At 37.2% G+C, this 20984-nt stretch overlaps 1 protein-coding gene and 1 long non-coding RNA gene across 3 annotated transcripts; one reads left to right on the top strand and one right to left on the bottom strand.

Moving 5' to 3' along the window:
- The first annotated feature begins 376 nt into the window (after positions 1-376).
- LOC129269451 (trichohyalin-like) lies at positions 377-5308 on the top strand. Of its 2 annotated transcripts, XM_064103773.1 has the most exons (4): positions 377-671; positions 2342-2834; positions 3202-3270; positions 3606-5308. In XM_064103773.1, exons 2-4 carry the CDS (start codon positions 2348-2350, stop codon positions 4001-4003), a joined length of 954 nt encoding a protein of 317 aa, XP_063959843.1. In that variant the 5' UTR covers positions 377-671; positions 2342-2347; the 3' UTR covers positions 4004-5308. The 2 variants fall into 2 exon arrangements, with proteins under 2 accessions (XP_063959843.1, XP_063959842.1); XM_064103772.1 differs by having other exon boundaries at positions 377-2834.
- Positions 5309-6262: 954 nt separating this feature from the next.
- Positions 6263-9865, bottom strand: LOC129266777 (uncharacterized). Its single transcript, XR_010294462.1, has 2 exons — positions 8780-9865; positions 6263-8141 (listed from the first exon to the last, which is right to left on the bottom strand). It is a non-coding gene; the product is annotated as an uncharacterized LOC129266777 (long non-coding RNA).
- Between the last annotated feature and the right edge of the window lie 11119 nt (positions 9866-20984).

The following is a 20984-nucleotide window of genomic DNA, read 5'->3' as shown; positions in this document are numbered from 1 at the left end:
TTATCCAAAGGTTTTGTACACGCAGTTCAGAAGTCACGGTGTTACAGTCACTCTGTTACAGTGCAGTTGTTTACAATGTATGCCATCATCTTCATGCTAATAAATATTTTTTTCCTAATTCTTTTTAATCAAGTCTTTACTACACCTAATGAGAATAGCAAGTTCGTGCAATATTTATTAACTTCACAGAGTTTGGACAGGAAGCAAAACATTCAAAAATGCATGTCGTTTTTTTGTGTGTGTCAAGGTGGTAATAAATTGGGCATTACTAATTAATTATTTTATTTTCTATTCCTTCTGTGCTTTGAAAGTAGTTTGTGATGCTAGTCATAGAATGATGACAAAAGTTAAATCTCAAGTATGACCCCTGTTACACATACGTTTGCAAGTGGACTGAGGCCGGCCCCGGAGGCGGCTCGACGTATGTGTAACATCAACTTTTTTTGAAAAGCCGGACTGAGGCCGGACTGAGGCCAGGTGGACTCAGTCCACCTCTGGATGTGGTTTGAGGCCGGCCCGAGTCCGGACTCAGTCCCGCAATCGGTAGGTGTAACACCAAAGTGGACTCGGCGCCGGCTTATAAGCGGAAGTGACGCGACCTGTCATCATCAACAATGCATCGGCCGGGCGCGCTTTTGCCATTTGGACCAGGCATGCAGTATATATTATAGGTAAGCCTCGCCCCGAGCGTAAAATTACATTGTTTTTCATCATTTATTGCTTTAAATTTTAATTTCCTCATATCCAGCAGCCTGCACTAAGACACGACATATTCTGTACTGGTGGGCTAAAAGTTTAAACCGTTTATTCCTGGTATTTTCTCCGAACAGAACTGATGAGTGATGGTGACTTGTAATTCAGTCCCATCCCTATATTTCTGTGGGTTTGGGAATTATGATTTTCGATCGTCTGATCATTTCCTGTTTATTTCGATGTTTTTAAATACATCGCTACTGTGATTGCACCATCTGAAGAATGATCATTATTTTTTTGTTGGCGATGATAATTTATCAATACTAATAGACAGACTAAAAACAATAGCCTGGACAGGAGTGCCATACATCATGAGCCGTCATAATTTTTCTCATATGATTATGAAATTATGACTCATCATCATCAGACTCGGAGTCAGACTGTCAGAGTTAATACATCATCTTATGCCTCAAACAAAGTCATCATGATCATGAGGCATGAACTTGATGAAGTATTTAACTTTGATTTTGAAGGCATGGCCAGGGGCAGGCCAGGCCATGAGACATGAAACTAGACAATTGCCATTAATTATTTCAAATGCCAATAATCCACTCAGTCGGAGTCGCACATAGTCAGAAATTGGACATGAAATATGTCGCTAGACATTGAAACAAATGAGTAGGGTCTAGATCTACATATAAAATAGTGTCTGCCTGTAAAATCCCCACAAAAAAGAAGTAGACTAAAATAAGTAGATTCTAGCGGTGAGTGCATAAAACAATGTTAATACAGATTACAGTACAATAATATACACAACTCTAACTTCGAAGTCCTATCCCTAACCAACCAAAGTCATCAGGAGGCCGCGTACTCTAGGATGGACGCCGGGGTCTGCGAACCCTAACCCTAGCTGTAACAGACTCTGCGTACCTTACTATTATAGTATTAACTGTCTCTATAATTAACACTCTAGGCCTACCATCTCTAAATGATCATTAAACCGTCTCTAAAATTATCACTAGAAGCAAATTGTATTAAAAATTGTATACATTAACAGATTAACACGTGATATGATAACAAAAGAAACTTGTAAATAAAGTATGAATAAGTTCTTCTTCCACCGGTATTCAGAGATCAGCGGCTGGCCACGTGTTAGTTGCCGAGCTGTAGGAGTTTATCTTGATGGACTTGATAGATTTTTAGAATATTATTTCCCATATTTTGTATACTATATGGATTTCTAGATAGTTATTTTAGAAAGTGATTTCCCATATTTTGTATACTTTATTTATATTAGTTATGTCATTCTAAGTCATACCCATATTTTTCAATTGTTTTATTCAATTTTAGTGATGGGTACATATGGAACTTTAGCGGAATAATTTGTCCATCGATCATCAAATGTTACATAGCAGGGGGAGAAGGGCCTTCATATATCTAGGTGGTCGATCAATCTGAATCATTAAATTTGAATTTTTGATGATATTCATGTCAACTGTCCCCTGACAAGAGAAGTTGTTGACAAGATCAAAAATCCTAAAAGGTGATTAATAGATGTTACACATAATTTTATATAATAATTTTACCACATCGTAATCTTTGTGGTTACCATTATTAATTTGTATTTGTATTTGTTCTCTCATTTTAGATCAAAATGGCACCAACAGGGAGAGGGAGTCTGTGGGAAGATGTGGAGACGCTGTGCCTCCTGAATATTTGGCGGGAGAAAAACATTCAAGAACAGATGGATGGCACAGTAAGGAACAAAACGGTATTTCGTAAGATATGCCAATTGATGAAAGAAAGGGGGTTCGAAAGGGCAGAGGACCAAATCAAGCGGAAAATTAAACAACTAAGAGCGTCCTTCCGAAAGACGGAGGACAATAACAATCGATCAGGCAGGGGGAGAATTACATGTAAATTCTATAGCGAACTGCAGGAGATCTTTGGGGGCAGACCAGAGACTGCACCAGTTGCCATTCTGGCGTCGCAACCAGAGGAGGAGGATCAATCTGAGTCGCTAGACTCGGTGGACTCTGATTCACTGCCGAGAGAGGAGGAGGAGGATGGAGCCGAAGAAGATAGAAGTATAACGGATGATGAACTGGAGGAAAATGATGTGGAAGCACCAACAGAATTGGGTAAAGGATTCCTCTTCCTTTTTTCATTTGTAATCACATATACATGTTTATTTGTATATACATGTGTAATTATAAAGACTAATCCTTTTTGGCTCTTACCCTCTCAGTGTGAGCATTTAAAATAAACATTATTGGTATCATTATATTGTCTTGATGTATCATTTTATACTGAGTAATATGAAAGGAACTGATTTGAATTTAATAAAATAAAAATGTATTGAAAGTTAGCCTTTGTTTTAAAATGTTTTTACTTCAGTGACACATAACAACATAAAAATTAGTTCCCCTTCATTTTATGCATAAAAATGAAATGTTTATTATTGTAGTCACTTATTGTAATCGCTTTTCTATCCCTCATTTTCTTTAGTTGGCAATTTTCCACCGGAGGATCTAGAGGGACCTTCAACATCATCTGCTAATGGACGTAAGGCAACTGGTAATATAAACAGATTGTTTCCATACATTTGCTTATTTATAGTTCATATGATATTTGAATTCGATTCAGCAAATTTTCAAGAAAAGGGGCCTTTTACATCCCGTTGATGTTGCTTTCATGCAGTATGATTTTTTTTTGCAACTCAAGGTTTTCTCACTTGATTTGTTGTATTAGCTATTAGAAGTGTGATATTGCATGCCTTATGTCAAATACAGAAAAGTATGTGTGTAACAAGTTGAAAGAAATAAAATGATTGTATACCTTTCTTACCGCTATCACATTTGATTGATTTTTTTTTATTTACGATGTATTTTATACTACCTACTTCATAACAGGGGAAAAGCGGAAGAAATCAAAGCTGCAGGAGTCCTTCGGACTGATAGCCAAGGAGATAAAGACACTGGAGGAGGACAGTACAAATGCCTTCAATGCTAGGGAGGATCGGTTCATGCAGCGCCAAATGGAGTGGGAGCGTGAGCTCCTAATGAAGGCACAGCGTACTGAAGAAAAAAAACTAGAGGAGAAGGAGAGGAGGAGAAGAGAAGAGAGGGAGCATAGAGAGCAAGAAAAAGAACGTGATAGACAGCATCAACTCCAAATGCTTCAGGCCTTAATGGCTGGTATGCGGCAGTCGTCAACTTCAATGTGGCAGCAACAGGGAAACAACTCCCAGTCCGGTCCAGAGCGGTCTCCAAATTCCTGGCCCTACAATCACGATTACACTCCACTGTAATTGTTACAAACATAATGCATTCTTCAAGTGGAGGAGTGTGTGTGTTTGGAATTCCCACGGTGGTAAACATGTATTTGTCATATGAGATGACACTTTTCAGGATTTTTGTTCATCACAATTTCTTTCCTCAGTACTTGTTGCTGCATATCATTCACCTGTACTCTTGCCATGCTGAAACCCTTGTTTTTACTTAGCCATCCATCTCAGTGCTGCCAGAATCATTGCCAAGGGCAAGGGAATTTACATGTAAATTGTAGATGTTAGTACTTTTTGTTCTTAGCACTTATAGATTTTTATAAACATATAACTTTGTTTTTATGTAGTTCTTTTTTACATCAAGTAACCATTTACTTGCTATTGGAACTTTTGTACATCTGTATATAAACATTCATTTTTATTTTTTCTTCTATTCTATGCATAACTTTTGAATGGACTATGTTTTATTGTTGTTCTTAAATAAGATCTATATCAACCGCTGCCAACCCTCATTTTGTACCAATTTGATATTGCCAAAGAAAGTTGAGTCACAACTTGAAAGTGTAAAGTATTATATCTTTTTACTGCTCATTTTTGTCAGTACCTGTTATCTTGCAATTACTGTACATGTATAAAACAGGTTATATACATATGCATTCACACAAAGTTACAAAGTCTATTTGCTATTTAAGCACACATTTCTACATGTGAACTTTTGTACATATACAGTATATATATATAAACATTCCATTTTTATTTTGATCTTCTATTATATACATACCTTTCAAATGACTATGTTTTATTGTTCTTAAATAAGATCTATATCAAACGCTGCCAACCCTCATTTTGTACCAATGTGATATTGCCAAAGAAAGTTGAGTCACAACTTGAAAGTGTAAAGTATTATATTTTTTAACTGTTTGTTTTTGTCAGTACTTGTTATCTTGCAATTACATGTATAAGATGGGTTATATACATATGCATTCACACAAAGTTTCAAAGTCTATTTGCTATTTTATCACACATGTCTACATTTTTGTTTGTCATCATTGCATTTGCAGTACTTTTCAAAAACTTTTCCCCCCTTTTCTTTGTATTTATTAAGAAAGAAACTGTATATTGGCAATAAAACGTTACCAAAGTCTGCCTTTCGATAGTGCCAACTAATTTAAACTCAGGACATAATTGTGGTATATTTTATAACTTTTCAGTTACTATGTAAAGAAAATTGCACTTTGTGAATGCATTATGCAAATATTGCACTTTTATGTTTTACTTTTTATGTACGTGTTCATTATTCTCTGAATAATAAATAATTTGTTTGGTATATTTCCAGTCTTCTTGCCTGATTGCATGTGTGACCTAACCCTATACCTTTACCTCTGTTAATACATTGTCTACCTAGATCCAGTCAAATGATTGGCTGAGCATGCTTTTCATGGGGATTTGCGAAACAATGCAAACAAAATATGGATGTTATTTTGATCGTTCAAAGCAAATCGGCTCTTTAACAAAAAAGACTATCTTATATATACATGTATTTGCAAAGCTTATAGAGTCAAGGAAAGTGTGATTTAATCCTAAGAGAATATAATAATAGAGGTGCCATATGTCATCTTGCAAGAGTTGAAAGATAACATATCTTGGCATCTCGGGTATTAATTTCTCCTCTTTGGAAAACATCACATTTTCCAAACACTACATGCTTTGCAGAAAAATAGTCCCTCTTGGAATATTTAAGCATTTACAGGCCCAACAAAATTCTATATTACACCCCATGTCAGTCAAAATAATGTTGTAATATAGTGACCTAAATTGCCTTTTTGGTACATGTACTATGAAACTTTTTGTTTAAATTCTGTATCTTTATACTTCATAATTTGTTTAAATTTTTTTTAAATAAAAAATATTACCTTTTGATTCTACAATGTTAAATGGACAATGATACATGTTCCAGCCCCCCCCCCCCAGAAAAAAATGGACATCAACAAGACAAACTATAACACCTGGGGTACCCCCCCCCCCCAAGATTTCTGTGTCTGCCACTGACATGTACTTAATGTGTTTTCTAAACAAACTAATCAAATATGAATAGGAATCAAATGGGGACATATTAGTTTCTATTCAAATTCTCAGAATTGAAGAGAATCTGAAGGAAAAAGATGAATAGAATCTATTCTAAATAAGAATAGAAACAAATATGTCCCCATTTGATTCCAATTTAGATTGGTTTGCTTTTAGAGTGTTATAATACAGAAATAATAGGATAGACCCTTAGCTGAATTCTTGATGTTTTTTCTTCTTTTTATTCATTATCGGAGGCATGTTGTATTTAACATATACACAGAAAATACCTAACAATTTTGAACTAAAAGTGGTTAGAGAAGAAAAAACGACATATATGTACAAAACAGCTATTTCATAGTGGTTGAATACAATCCAATATAATCACATAGCTAAAGAGATAATGACCACTTGCGCCTGCCCCCAAGCAATTACTACTTATCCACATGGGTTTGAAGATAAATCATGTTTATCTGGTATTGTTTTATATACATTATACATTTACCTCTGTAACCTTTGTTTGAAATTCCTCTCCAAATGAATACTTGTTAGCACATTGAATACAAGAAGCAAATAGTACAAGATATTATGATAAAAGAACTACAAATAGGTAATGTTTCATGTGTATTAACCTCTGTGTCCTTTGACCTACATAACCCTAAACAAAATTAATTCATCTTCCCATGATGAGGCATGCTGGTGTCAAGTTTAAAGTGCATCTTTTAAGATTAATGATTGATATAAATTATCGCATTGATGAAATAGCAAGAAAGTCACATGGACAACAAGAAAAAAAATAATGCTTCTGGCACTATATTTGCTTGAAAAAATAACAATACAACTGCATTTTACCTCAAATGAAATAACATAACACAAAACTGGCTTTTGAATGGGCACAGGATAAGATGGTTAAAATGTGTTCATCACTTGTAGATCATATAGGCAAATGAATTTGAATTTGAATATTCGGTTTTAAAACACTTAAACTTATGTCAGTCATAACAGGGAAGAAACACAAGATGAAAAGAAGATTGCAGTGTGCTATGCTACTGGTCAGATGCATTGCTATGTCAGTGCATACATTAACCTCTGCTATGCATACCTAAAGCCCCCAGCTATGGTTGACAATAACATAAACCCAGTCTTACTGTATCCATGGATTGGGAAAGAGACTGATACAAAGAAGAAAAAAAAATCATTCTAATTAATTGACAATCTTCTGGCCCTGATAATCTTATCTGCCATAGGCCTACCTTAAATTTACTACTTTTTCATCACTCTGTATAGTAAAATATGAAACAAATGACTTGGTGAAATAAAAGCATATTATTAAAAAAAAAAAAGATTATTCATTACAAAAAGGCCAACCATCTACTTTAAAATGGATTATAAAAAAATAACAGATTTGCATTTTCTCAATAGTCTATTATGAATGATTAACATAAATTAATAATTAAAAAGGAAAAACAAAGAGAAATGTCCAAGAGAGAAAACTCTATTCTTGATAACTGTTTTACATTACAAAACAGAGGCTACATAACATTTTCAATCATGAGGGCGGGGGTTGGGGGGGGGGGGGGTCATTGACTAACCGAATGAATGAGTTCATTTGAGGCTCTGTTTACACCTGTGGAATATCATTAACAGTGGTTGAAGAAATGCATAAAAAAAGTTACCTAACATACTGAACAAGAGCATCACGCACTACAGATGCTGATGGTGCAGGCCTTTGATTTGGCAAAGGACAAGGTGGCTGAAACTCTCGTAATTCATGAGCAACATCAAGCCACTCGTCATCTGGCTCATCGGACTGCATCTGACAAAGGTTATGCAAGGTACAACACGCTCCAACAATATTAGTTACGTTCTCAAGAGCGCTGTCATTGCGCTTCAATAAGCATCTCCATCGCCCCTTCAGTCTACCAAAACTACCTTCGATGACCATTCTCGCCCTGCTGAGCCTGTAGTTAAAGTTAGTCTGATCTTCAGTCAGACGACCATTATCGGCAAAACCTTTCATTAGCCATGGCAGCAGTGGGTAGGCAGGGTCCCCAAGTATCATCAGCGGAACATCTTGGCCATTGATGTTTCTTGTCATCTGGTCAAAAACAATGTATTGAAAATGATAATAATGAAATATAATCATTTAATAATATTAATAACATCAATACTAAGTAGAGGTCTATTTTAATATCATGAAGATGTTTAGAAAAATATATATTAAAATTAATTCATTAAAATACACATTGATCATGCTGATGAACATGCAGGCCCGTAGCCAGGGGGGGGGGGGGGGGCACGTGCCCCCCCCCCCCCCAAGATCACACACCCATCCTTATAGACCCCTCCCCAGGACGTTGATCAATTACATGTATGTGCCCCCCAAACATCAAACACTGGCTATGGCCCTGCTGATGAAATATCAAAATCACACAAACCTCAGTGTTTTTAGATGAATAGGTGGAGCAAACTAATGGTAGCCTATTATTACTTATGAAATTTTAAAAGAAGATCTACCCTTATTCTAGGCTTGATTTCTCTAGGTTTATTTATTGTTTTAAATCCTTTGTTTATATTATCCCTTTAAAAAAATGAAATGTGCATGTTACTATTGACTTGTAGATCTATGAGATTTTAAATGATTGTAGTCTATCATAATCTTTTGTGGCTTAAATCTTTAATAATAAAATGAAATTTAATTCAAGTTTTATAAATTAGATTTAAAAGTAAACGTACATTTGGAAGCAGTTCTCCATTTTCCGCTCTTCGGTGAAAAGAAGAGTTTGCCAGCACCCGGGCATCGTGGCAGCGTCCTGGCCATCCTACCATGATATCTGTGAACATGTACTTATGGTCACAAACTGCCTGGAGAATGACAGAGTACCATCCCTTTCGATTATGATAATCAGCATGGTAATTAACAGGTCCAATTATAGGGATATGGGTTCCATCAATGGCACCTGCAACTTGGGGAAACCCCATGTCCTCGAACCCCTGAACAGTTGCCCGTAATCTATCTCCAGAAGGAAAGGTAATATATCTTCTCATTAGTTCTTGTACAATTACAAGGCAGGTGTCGTTGACGATGACATTGGCGGTACATCTCGCTACCCCAAAAAGATGCCCGATTGTTCGATACTCGCAGTTTGTGGATAAACGCCACAGAGTTATGGCAACTCTCTTTCTGACACAAACTGCTTTACGCCATCGTGTGTTTTGGCGACGAATAGCCGGTGCTAGCTCACCACACAGAAAATCAAATGTCGACTTGTTCACACGGAAATTTTCACGAAAATCTCTTGCCGTGAATCTCCCTTCCACTATCCTCTCCCAGAAATGTCCAGATCGCTCCTTCATCCACACACTCCTTTCCACGGTGCAGGCAAACGTTATAGCACATAACAAAAAATAGTACCGTACTCGCCGACGACGTGCTTCAAACTCCCGGAATCGCCTTTTTTGAGCACGTCGAAATTCCCTCCTTCGATCAGAAATAATAGTTACGATATTCTTAACCTTCATAATGCAATTATATAAACAAAATATGGAGGTAAGATATGTGTACGGATCGGTCGCGATGTCGATGAGATCCAATGCAATTAAAAAGACCTGCAAACCGCGCGAAAATATTAAGCGTTTGTTTACATGAAGTGCGCCCCAACGTCAGCTCGTGAAAAGGCGACGTGAGGCCGGCCTATGTGTAGACGCAAAATTGCGGGCCCGAGACTATGTGTAACAGGGGTTTGATGATTTTGAGGCGGCTTCAAATTGCAGGCGTGAGGCCGCCTCCGGGGCCGGCTTTGAAAGCCGACGCATGTGTAACAGGGGTCTAAGACATCTTGTTAAAAAAGTTCACAGTTGATGTATGAAAATTTGTTCCAAAGTGTCACGGTGTTATCGTGGAATTGCTCATGGGTTTTAAACAAAGTACATCATTTATTGTACTTCTTCAATTTGTTATATATATTTTTTAGACAAATTGTGTCGCCTTTCAAACCATATGTTTAAAATTGAAGGTGTTAGTAAGAAGAGCAATACGCGTGGATTCTTTATCTTGAGGATATAATTTTGAACAATAACATATAATTTGTTGAAATTTAGATGGATTTTGACGGAGTAATAGAGACTTTGAGTACACTCTACGTTGTGATCTCGTGGGGTTTAGAAATGCAAAAAAAATTCTTTTGCGTATTTTCTCGAGACCTTACAAATCGGTGAACGAAGCTTGATATAAAAAAATAAGCACATGGACCGGTAATAATTTTTACATATTTGGAATAACTAGGTGCTAAAGTAACTCTGTACAAAATTGGGTGAAAATGGCATGGATTTCATTTTAACTGTGGAACGTCCTTAAGCTCCAATATCTTGATATTCTTAATGCATTTACAATTTTACATCATAAAGAATGTTTGTTCTTAAAAATGTGTTGTGACCACAATCATGATTTCGTTAAAGTCATTTTTAAACAATCTTATTTCCGCGTTGAAATATCAACATCACATCAAAATCCAATACTATCATCCAACGTAGGGTTTACATGGCTTCTTACCTTTGTAAGTCCAAGTCTTAGCCGAATAAATAAACTCTCCGAAAAATGACGGTTTTTTTTTCAAAGAAGGGACAGTTCCAAGGTAAAACTTCTAAGGAGATCTTACAACCAACGTGGAGTCTAGTTGAGCCAATGAACTTCTACTAAACGTGTGGAATCACTGCACTCACAATTAATGACTTATTGACATGCTTGAATACATTGAGCAAAGAGAAGAATAACATGCATCGCTGGAGAACATGAATAATAGTCCAGTCATTTTAAATTTCTTCTGTTTCTTCCTATAAAGTACCAGGGGCGGATCCAGCTTTCGCCAATAGGGGGGGGGGGGCGAAAAAAAATGCCCATATTTTCCCCGATCGGCCGCTCAAAGTTGATTTTCATTTGGGTAGTCCTAACCACTAGCGTACCTACGGGGGGGCACTCTGCCCCCCCCCCCTGACGAGTCACAACCCATACAAAAGACATATACCTGCCCCCCCCTGACGAGCTTAAAAGACCTTTTTTGCCCCCCCCCCCCTGACCAGCTTGAAGACCTTTATCGCCCCCCTGATGAACTTGAACACCTTTTTTTTTTTTTTTTTTGCTTGTCAAATTTTTTGGTGCTACGAAAACCTTCATTTTTTAATTGAAGCCCTTTTTTTTTTTTTTTTTTTTTTTTTTTGCTTGTCAAATTTTTTGGCGGCCGATTTGGCCCCCCCTGTGGAAAATCCTAGGTACGCCACTGGTCCTAACAGTTACTTCTTAGCTTTATTCTCACAAAAGATGAATAACGTCATATAAGCCCTATTTGAATAGTACGAGCGCGAGCTAATTAAAAAAAATCATGTATTTTGTCCTAAAAATTAAACATTCTGAGCAATGACTGTGATCGTGAACAAGATGTGTAGGGGAAGGCGGGGTAAGTTGTGACACTTTTTGCATTTTGCATGTTAGAATTGATATGACTAATAATATTGTAGAAATAAGTACCTTGCATTTAAATTTGATTCTTGGGAAATATTTTTCACCTATATATAACTTTCTACCCCCACACTGAAAATCGTTGTGACCTTTGAAAAAATGGCTCAACTTGCCCCATATGTGGGGTAAGTTGTGCCACCTTCTGGGGTAAGTTGAGCCACAAAAACTATGTACAAAATGTATGCAGTAAGAAGCAGCATGTCAATTTTTTATTTCAAGTCTTTTCACTTGCTAATTCTCTATAAATACTAACATCCTCTAAAAGTAAAAGAACTGTCATGTGAATTTACACCTTTCTGCCTGCATATCTATGGCTTTTCAAGTTTTTTTAATTTTTCATTTTTATTACCATAAGAATTACCATGGCTCAACTTGCCCCATGTTCGCTGGCTCAAAGTACCCCAGTCCCAACTTAATGCGATATTTTCACATCCACACATTCCTTATTCATCCATCATATAAAATACTATGACAAGAATGTAGATCCATACCTGGACTAATAAATATTGTTCTTATTTCTTTATTATATTTAAAGATGTGTGTGTGTGTAAAAATTAAGCACTCCTCTATTTTACACCCTTATTTACTTTTTTGGCTGAAATTTGTATTTTTCCGTCTAAAAATTTACTTTTTGTTTCAAAGTCGAAAACAATATGGTTGGGTAAAGGGTTATGTAATGGGTCATCAATACATGACACCACCACAATGTCTGACTCATTCATTATTGGCCTGGGGATGGTGGCTCAACTTGCCCCTGTGCTCTACTTACCCCGCCTTCCCCTATGTAACTAAATAATTACTGCGAGCGCGAATCGCGAGCAGAAATTTTTAATATACGTTCTGGCCTGATGGAAAGCAGACCGGAAGGACTGTTTGCAGTTACCCATGAAAACAATACACACTTTAACAATCATGAAGAAATCTCCATCAGAGTCACATGTTTAGCATAAATGAAAGTAGGCCCTTTCCCCCTTCTCCATGATTGTTATATCAAAAGAAACTACATGAAATGAGATTAAATCTTTCAGTTTATTGTTCTATTGAAATTCTTTCCTAAATCAATGCTGGTACTCTGGTATATGCATGCATCCCTCCAAGTGCTACACCCTGCATATGAATGAATCAGCCCAGATCAGCCGAGACCAAAGTCCAAAGCTCAAAGACGTAAACAACTCATTCATGACTTATTCTTTGAGACTAACCCCAGGTGGAGCATTTCACTTGAAAAATTTCATCCCTTGCCCACACCATGTCTCCATTTGTTTTGTGAATTTTAATGTCCTAATAAATTCATTCATTCTGCATTTTGTTGTGATATTGACTTAAAACAGTAAATCTTTTCAAAATGAACGAATCTTTGTTTATTTTTGTTTAAAATTTCATCTGTTTTGGGGGAATGTTTTAATCAAATTTCAGCGCTCAGTCATCCACTTATCTCACTTATTGATTTTGTCCAATACACACACTCCTATTCCTTCCATAAATGAGTTTACTTGAGCAAAAAATGAAACGTATGAAAACAGCATATACATTTGTATAAATATAATTCAATATGTTTTAATGAATACAAATAAATAAACACACGCACATATATATCTTCCTGTCAAAGCTACATGAAGATAATTTCATCTTCGTTTAACAGCTACATGAAGATAATTTCATCTTCGTTACACACCTACATAAAGATAATTTCATCTTCGATTAACAGCCACATGAAGATAATTTCATCTTCCTCTAAAAGCTACATGAAGATAATTTCATCTTCGTTACACAGCTACATGATGATAATTTCATCTTCGTTACACAGCTACATGAAGATAATTTCATCTTCGTTAAACAGCTAAATGAAGATAATTTCATCTTCGTTAAACAGCTACATGAAGATAATTTCATCTTCCTCTTACAGCTACATGAGATAATTTCATCTTCGTTACACGGCTACATGAAGATAATTTCATCTTCATTTAACAGCGACATGAAGATATTTCATCTTCGTTAAACAGCTACATGACGATAATTTCATATTCGTTACACAGCTACATGATGATAATTTCATCTTCATTTAACACCTACATAAAGATAATTTCATCTTCGTTACACAGCTACATGAAGATAATTTCATCTTCGTTTAACACTTACAGAAAGATAATTTCATCTTCGTTTAACAGCTACATGAAGATAATTTCATCTTCCTCAAAACAGGTTCATGAAGATAATTTCATCTTCCTCTAATAAATGAATTTATCAGATATTCAAACATTTCTTGAGTAGGTAAATGGTGATCATGATGATAAGTATAAATTGGAGAAAAGAAAAAAAATGATGTTACGAGATTTTGCCCGATTGCCTCTAAAGAGAAGGGGGCGACTTATCATTAAGCTTTGTATTGAATACCTATCAAATCCTTAAAGCAATGTAACACCCATCTATCGCTTTGTGTAGGGGTTATTAATCTGATTAAAAACTTGAATATCATCTACCATTGGGTATCATCAGAAATAACTGCAGGGACCATTGCAATATTAAAAAGAGCGAAGAGAGCGAGCAAAAATCAAATTCTGTGATAGATTTTGACACAATATTCCGAAAATAATATCATATATCACTGTCCTCTTTTTCCTTTTCTCGTTTTATAGGTCGTTATTTTTTTATTGTGGGGTGGGGTAAGTACCCCCACACCCCTCATCTTCACACAACTGAGCCATAGCATCCTTTCCCAACCGTAATAATTCAATTTGGTATCGTTTTGTGTATCGCGCCCCCTCACGTTGTTTTTTTTACACTCCTATCTCTTGCCCAAACAACACGTAGGTATTTCCTTAATCAAATAGAGCTTGATATCAAATACATAAATCATTCAATTAATTGTGCTCATCATTTGCTAGTAAGATAATATTCTTCATCAGAAAAGGTTTGATACCAAAGGTAGTTAGTATGGAGCCTCTAGATCACTGCAAGGTAGGTAGTAGTCTCAAAATGTGGTATCACTTTTTTACTACCGTTGAATTTAAAGAGCAATGTAAAATAGAAAAAAAAATGAAAAAATCAATAACTTATGAGGGGAAGGCAAATGTAACTTCCCATTCTCCGCTCGTATATGTCATAAATACGTCATTCATGTATTAATATGTTGCTGGGTGACAGCTCTAACGTTACAGCCAGGGGCCGCGGAAACGGGGAGCTGGGGGATGGGGGGGGGGGGCTGAAGCCGTGTTGCTGACGTGTAGGTCCGTGTAGCTGACGTGTTGGTCCGTGTTGCTGACGTGTTGGTCCGTGTAGCTGACGTGTTGTCCTTCAGGGGCGTCGATCCATTTTTCAGATTTGGGGGAGGGGGCAAAATCATGAAACAACGTTCCAAATGTGCTTGATCACACAAAACGAACAAACTCACCCACACACACCCCTACACCCCCCACACATAGGCCTATATTATATATGTATATATGACTCATGATAAAGAGACACATATCTCACCCTCACCAACAATGCGAGCGCGAAGCGCGAGCTGAATTTTTTTTAGTATAGTGACATGAAAACAGGAAAAATGTACCTGTTTAAGTTTGTTTGTAATAACTCAAGAAGAGGATAGATACATGTATCTTACTAAAGAGCGAGCTGAAATTTCTTTATATTCTGACCTGAAAGCGTGATATTCTAAGCATTTTTGGTATCAATGATTAAGATGGGTATCTAGAAGAACAATAGATGCAAGCGCGAAGCGCGAGCTGAAAATTTTGATCTGGAAAAAAAAGTTTAATGGACGTTTTTAATAAAGAACAATAATAATAATAATAATAATAATATGAACATTTGTAATGCGCCGGTATCCATCATAAAAAGATGCTCATGGCGCAATAAAGAAAAGAAAAGGAAAAGGAAAAAGAAAAAGAAAGGAAGGAAGAAAGAAAACCTACTAAAGAGGGGTACAATGACAATTACCTAAAAGCTTCCGTGAATAACCAGGTTTTAAGAGAACTTTTGAAAGTAGTGAGACGAGAAATATTGCGGATTTCTATTGGCAATTTATTCCATATAGGAAAGGCCCAGCATGTTGAAATGATCGATCCCCCCATGAATTATGAGATTGTGGTATAGCGAGTAAGAATGAACTAGAAGACCTAAGGTTGCGAGAGGGATTGTATGGAGTAATCAAGGAAGAGTTGTATTGAGGTGCAGTTCTGTGAATAGAATGGAAAACAAGAAGGAGGATTTTAAATGTAATGCGCTGTAAAACAGGTAGCCAGTGAAGAGATTTGAGAATTGGGGTTATGTGATTCCTCTTGGGGGACATGGTGACGATACGGGCAGCATTATGTTGCAGTTTCCTAAGGCGATCTAACTGAGATTGTGAAACATTATATACTAAAGCATTGCAAAAATCAAGACGGGATGTAATAAGTGCATGTATAATCTTCTCTGTACAAGACTTAGTAAGATACTTCCTAATGAACCCTAGATTCCGTAATTGGTACTGTACTGATTGACATATACTAGAGACCTGGGTAGACATGGACATATTAGCATCAAACATAACACCAAGATTTCTGCACTTATCTGAAACTCTGATTACAGAACATCCTATTTTTATGGAGCAAACATTAGACTTAGATAACTGAGTCCTAGAACCAAGCAACATGAATTCAGACTTAGCATTATTTACTTTAAGAGAGTTTGAGCACATCCAATCCAGTACATCATAAATACATTCTTCAAGCTTTTTGATAGCTAGTTCAGTGTTATCTTGACCAGCGGCGAAAGAAGTATACAGCTGAACATCGTCGGCGTAACAGTGGTACTTAATAACAGAGTGCTTATCTAAAATATGCTTGAGACCACTGAGGTATACAGAAAAAGGTAGGGGACCTCCCACTGATCCTTGGGAAACTCCGCTTGTCAGGGGAACTTGATCTGACTTTGCACTGTTGACACAAACCAGCTGATATCGATCAGATAGATATGACTCAAACCAACTGAAGACCTTTCCCCGAAGACCAAGAGATGACAGAATATCCAAAAGTATGCCATGGTGAACCGTGTCAAATGCAGAAGACATGTCTAAACAAACCAAAGCTGTGACACCAGGGGCGTAGACAACGGGGGGGGATGAGGGGGATGCATCCCCCCCACCTCACAAGGTGGGGGGGATGGCATGTACAATCATCCCCCCCAGGTTTTGGGGAATGATATTTGGTTACTTAATAAGTCATAATGATGATAATAATAGTAATAATAATAATGATAACAATTATAATATTAATAATAATAATAATTATGATGATGATGATAATAATCCTCATCATTATTGTAATTGTGTTTATTGTTATTAGCCGCATTCACACGGTGAAAGCCAATTCAGACGGTAAAAAAAAGAAAATCTTACAAGTATTTTGTGGTTATCTTGTGGTTTGGAAACCACAAGATAACCACAAGATTAATCGCGCATATTTTGCAGTGCGCGCAATCTCGTGGTGTGGAAACCAACGAACGTAGAGGGCAGCAACACACAAGCGTGTTGCTATAAGGAAGGTCAACTCGATACGCGCATGCAGCTGAGCTGCGCGCGTATTTTATTGTTCATGCCAACGAAATCAAATGCCGATCCAATACAACAACAAATTAGTAGCGATCAAAAAACGAATATGAAAGAATATGACTACAACAATATCAAAGATAACTTTAAAAATATGTTGAGGAATATACATACATATAAAAACATACTTTGATATTTAAAACTTTACAAATATAAGTTTCAGGAAACTAAAATCATTACCAAATCGGTGATTGTTGTTATCAGCGATTTCACCAGACGGCTGTATTAGGTGATTTGCGTCGAGACGATTTTGTGACCACTCGCAAAGCATTTCGGGATTGAATATAACCACCTTATTTTCTCTGAGCTCTTCGCTGAACCCATCATCACAGTGCAGCTGCAGCGCAGCGCGCAGCCAATGCAATGCATCCGATGCATGCATGGGTTTTTTTTCGCCGTCCATGCCATGGTCTCGGACTCAGAGTTGAAATTTAGACCCGGATTTCGGGGATACAGCGCCTTTATTTCTGATTTATAGACTTAAAAGTCAAATGACTAACCTTGAACAATCATCGTTGATAAACATCAGCCCTGAAGCCATTACACTTCAAATCAGGCCAGGCAAATTAGACGTCATTGTCTAAGTTGCTAGTTCTATGACGAGTCGCCTGAAGCCCCAGCGCATCATCAACGTCACTAGCTAGCTGCGCGACCGGCCCAGACTCGGCGCACCCAGGCCAGAAAAATGACCTCGATTATTACGGTGGTTGTCTATGCATTTATTAGTGGTGCAGCGAAATTCAGCAGAAGAAAATAAGAGATATGAGGTATCCTCGTTACAGGCTTAATATTCCAAAATGAGGAAAAATGTCAAAATCATGATTATTTAAGCTAAATATTTTCTTTAAAAATGTAAGTAATATTTTTAATATTTATACCCAGAATAACCGATCTAATAATTGTTCATTAAAAAATATTTGAAATTAACAAATGAAAAAAAAATCAACTCGACAAATTTCCCAAAACCCCACCTTATTTTTTAAAGTGGTCACAAAATTCGAGCGGAGTTGACCTTCCTTAGAGCAACACGCTTGTGTGTTGCTGCCCTCTACGTTCGTTGGTGGAAACCAAAAGATAACCACGAGTTTTGCGTGTTCAAATGGGGCAAACCACGTGTTATAGGCATTATACATTGTGTGCAAAATGCATCAGCGCAATCTAAAACAGAATAGAAAATGAATGTGATACAACAGTATACATAATAATTCGTGACAGAGAGTACCATACTACTATCTTTATAACATATATAATTATGTATAATCATGAATTGTTCAACTTCATGCTCCCACTATATGACTATTGTTACACTAATACTGATATCAGGACTGACTGGTATACATTAGTTTGTTGTTAAGCTTGCAGCAGCTACATCTTTTCTGTATTGTTAACTATTTATTTATTTTTGTTTTATTTAAGATGCACTTTGTTTTGTATTCATTTAAAGTATGTTGATTGATGCATGAAGACATAAGTTTGAAATGTTTAAAGAAGTTTTTTTCATGTAAAGCGCAGTGTGAATTTACCCTGTCTTGAAATGCGAGATAAAAGGAACCAAATTAGTATTAGCATTATTATTTGTATTAGTATTATTTTTTATTTGTATTATTATTATTATTATTATTATTATTATTATTATTATTATTATTATTACTATTATAAGACTGAGATCAAATAGAAGTAAATAATGCCCTAATTTGAAACGATGCAATGCCGTTATGGTTCCGATTTCTTCACAAACTTACAAAGCAGTATTGTTACTCCATGGATCATAGTGATACTGTTTATGTTTTTTGTATCTGTATGTTAATGAGCCGCCAGCCAATATCCATCTATGGATACTATGCCTGTTTCTTTGAGGTAAAAAAAAGCACAGTATGTACGTATTCATTATGCTTTATAATGAACAGACATATTGTTATTTGTTTGTTGTTTATGTGTTCTATTCACAAATGGCCACAGAGTCTGTTTTCATTCATAACCACATACCCATATCAAGACAACAAAGACTATATCTGCGTGTACACAGTTGACATTGGTTTTTTTTTCTGAAGAGATGTAACAGCAAAATTCACAGAGATAAATAAATACGTAGTGTGGTTCAATATGCAATACTATGTGTCAGTCCATTCTGTATTCGTATGCCACGGTGTGTAGATCTTGTCGATGTATGTCTGTCCTTTTAAGGCGTAGTATGTGTGTGGTGCGCGCGCACCCGTGTGTGTGTGTGAGTGTGTATGCGTGTGTGTGTTATTTTACCTCATTAAGTATGCATCAGATTGCACGATTTCAAGTTCAAAATTGCAAAAGCTCCCTACCGTGGGAGGGGGGACACCCTACTCCCACACCCTCCCCCCGCTCGGTCGCTTCGCTCCCTCGCTCGGGCGCTTCGCGCCCTCACTAGCGTTGGCAACCCAGTCATCCCCCCCAGGTGTACGAACCTGTCTACGCCACTGTGTGACACGTCCGGTGTCCATCTCTGACAATATGTCATTCGATAAGTTCACCAAGAGTCTCCACGCTATGATTAGGACGGTATGCAGACTGCCTTCCATCAATCAGATCGTTTTCAATGAGATAGTCTGACAGTCTAGAAAAAGCGACACGTTCCAATACTTCAGATAGGTATGGCAAATTGGAGATTGGCCGATAGCTAAGGAGTGACTCACAGTCCAAAGATGGTTTCTTAAGTAGAGGGTGGATGTGGGCCAGCTTCAGTGCTTTGGGAACCTCACCACAAGAGAGACTCATGTTTACTATCGCTGCAATCACTGGTGCGACTGTTGGAGCACATTCTTTAAGCAACTTTGTCGGAGCAGGGTCGAGTCCACTTGACTTCACAGGAGTTGTACAAATAAGGGACTTGATTTCATCTGCTGTGGTCGGTTCGAAGACTTCCAAAATTTCATCCGTCAGACATGGTCGTGGAGAAACATCTGGAGAATGGCTACGTTGGATTGAATTAACTTTGTCAACAAAGAAATTATTGAAGATTTCTGTCAGCGACTTATCACAGGCAAGTGAAGGAAGAGGGGGTGACTGCTTCCGGTTAAGAAGTTGATTAGCAACCTGGAACAGAGGTCTAGAATCATCGCCACAGTCTTCAATGACTTTTCTGTAGTAAGATTGCTTAGATTGACGAATAAGATAATTAACGTGCCTTTCCTGCTCTTGATACAACTGACGATCAATCTCTAATCGCGACGACCGCCATTTCTTTTCAAGAAGCCGCCGTCTTTGTTTCTCAACGGTACACTCTTGCATGGGCGGAAATCTGTCCCGAAAGGTAGGGGGGACCACAGGGGCGGATCCAGCCTTCGCCAATAGGGGGGGGGGGGGGGTTCAGCCATATGTTAATCCCCGATCAGCCGCTCGAAGAGGATTTTTGATTGTTTCATTGAAGGGGTAGTCTTCATGGTCTCTTCTTAGCTTTATTCTTATAAATCAACATAAGTATATAATATCATAATCCTTATTTATATAATGCGAGCGCGAAGCGCGAGCTGAAATTTTTTAATTTTTTTTAACCTAAAGAATGGAAATTCTAAGCACTTTGTGTAACTTAAACATAATAGGTAGGCTATATAACTAAACAATAATTGATGCGGAGCGCGAGCGGAAAATTTTGAGATTTAGACCTAAGAACGAGACACTCTATTCATGTTTTGTCATGAAAAGGATGAGTGATTGGAGGTCTTCCTTACATTAATAATGCGAGTGCAAAGTGCAGCCAGAAAATGTTTACATACGTTTAATTTGAACTGATCGAAACTTGTTAAGCAGAGGCGGATCCAGCCTTCGCCATTGGGGGGGGGGGGGGTTGCGGATTTTTTCAGCCA

Source organism: Lytechinus pictus, chromosome 8 (genome assembly GCF_037042905.1).
Source record: "Lytechinus pictus isolate F3 Inbred chromosome 8, Lp3.0, whole genome shotgun sequence".
NCBI classification, from domain to species: domain Eukaryota; kingdom Metazoa; phylum Echinodermata; class Echinoidea; order Temnopleuroida; family Toxopneustidae; genus Lytechinus; species Lytechinus pictus.
This window is presented reverse-complemented; position numbering and strand designations above follow the sequence as displayed.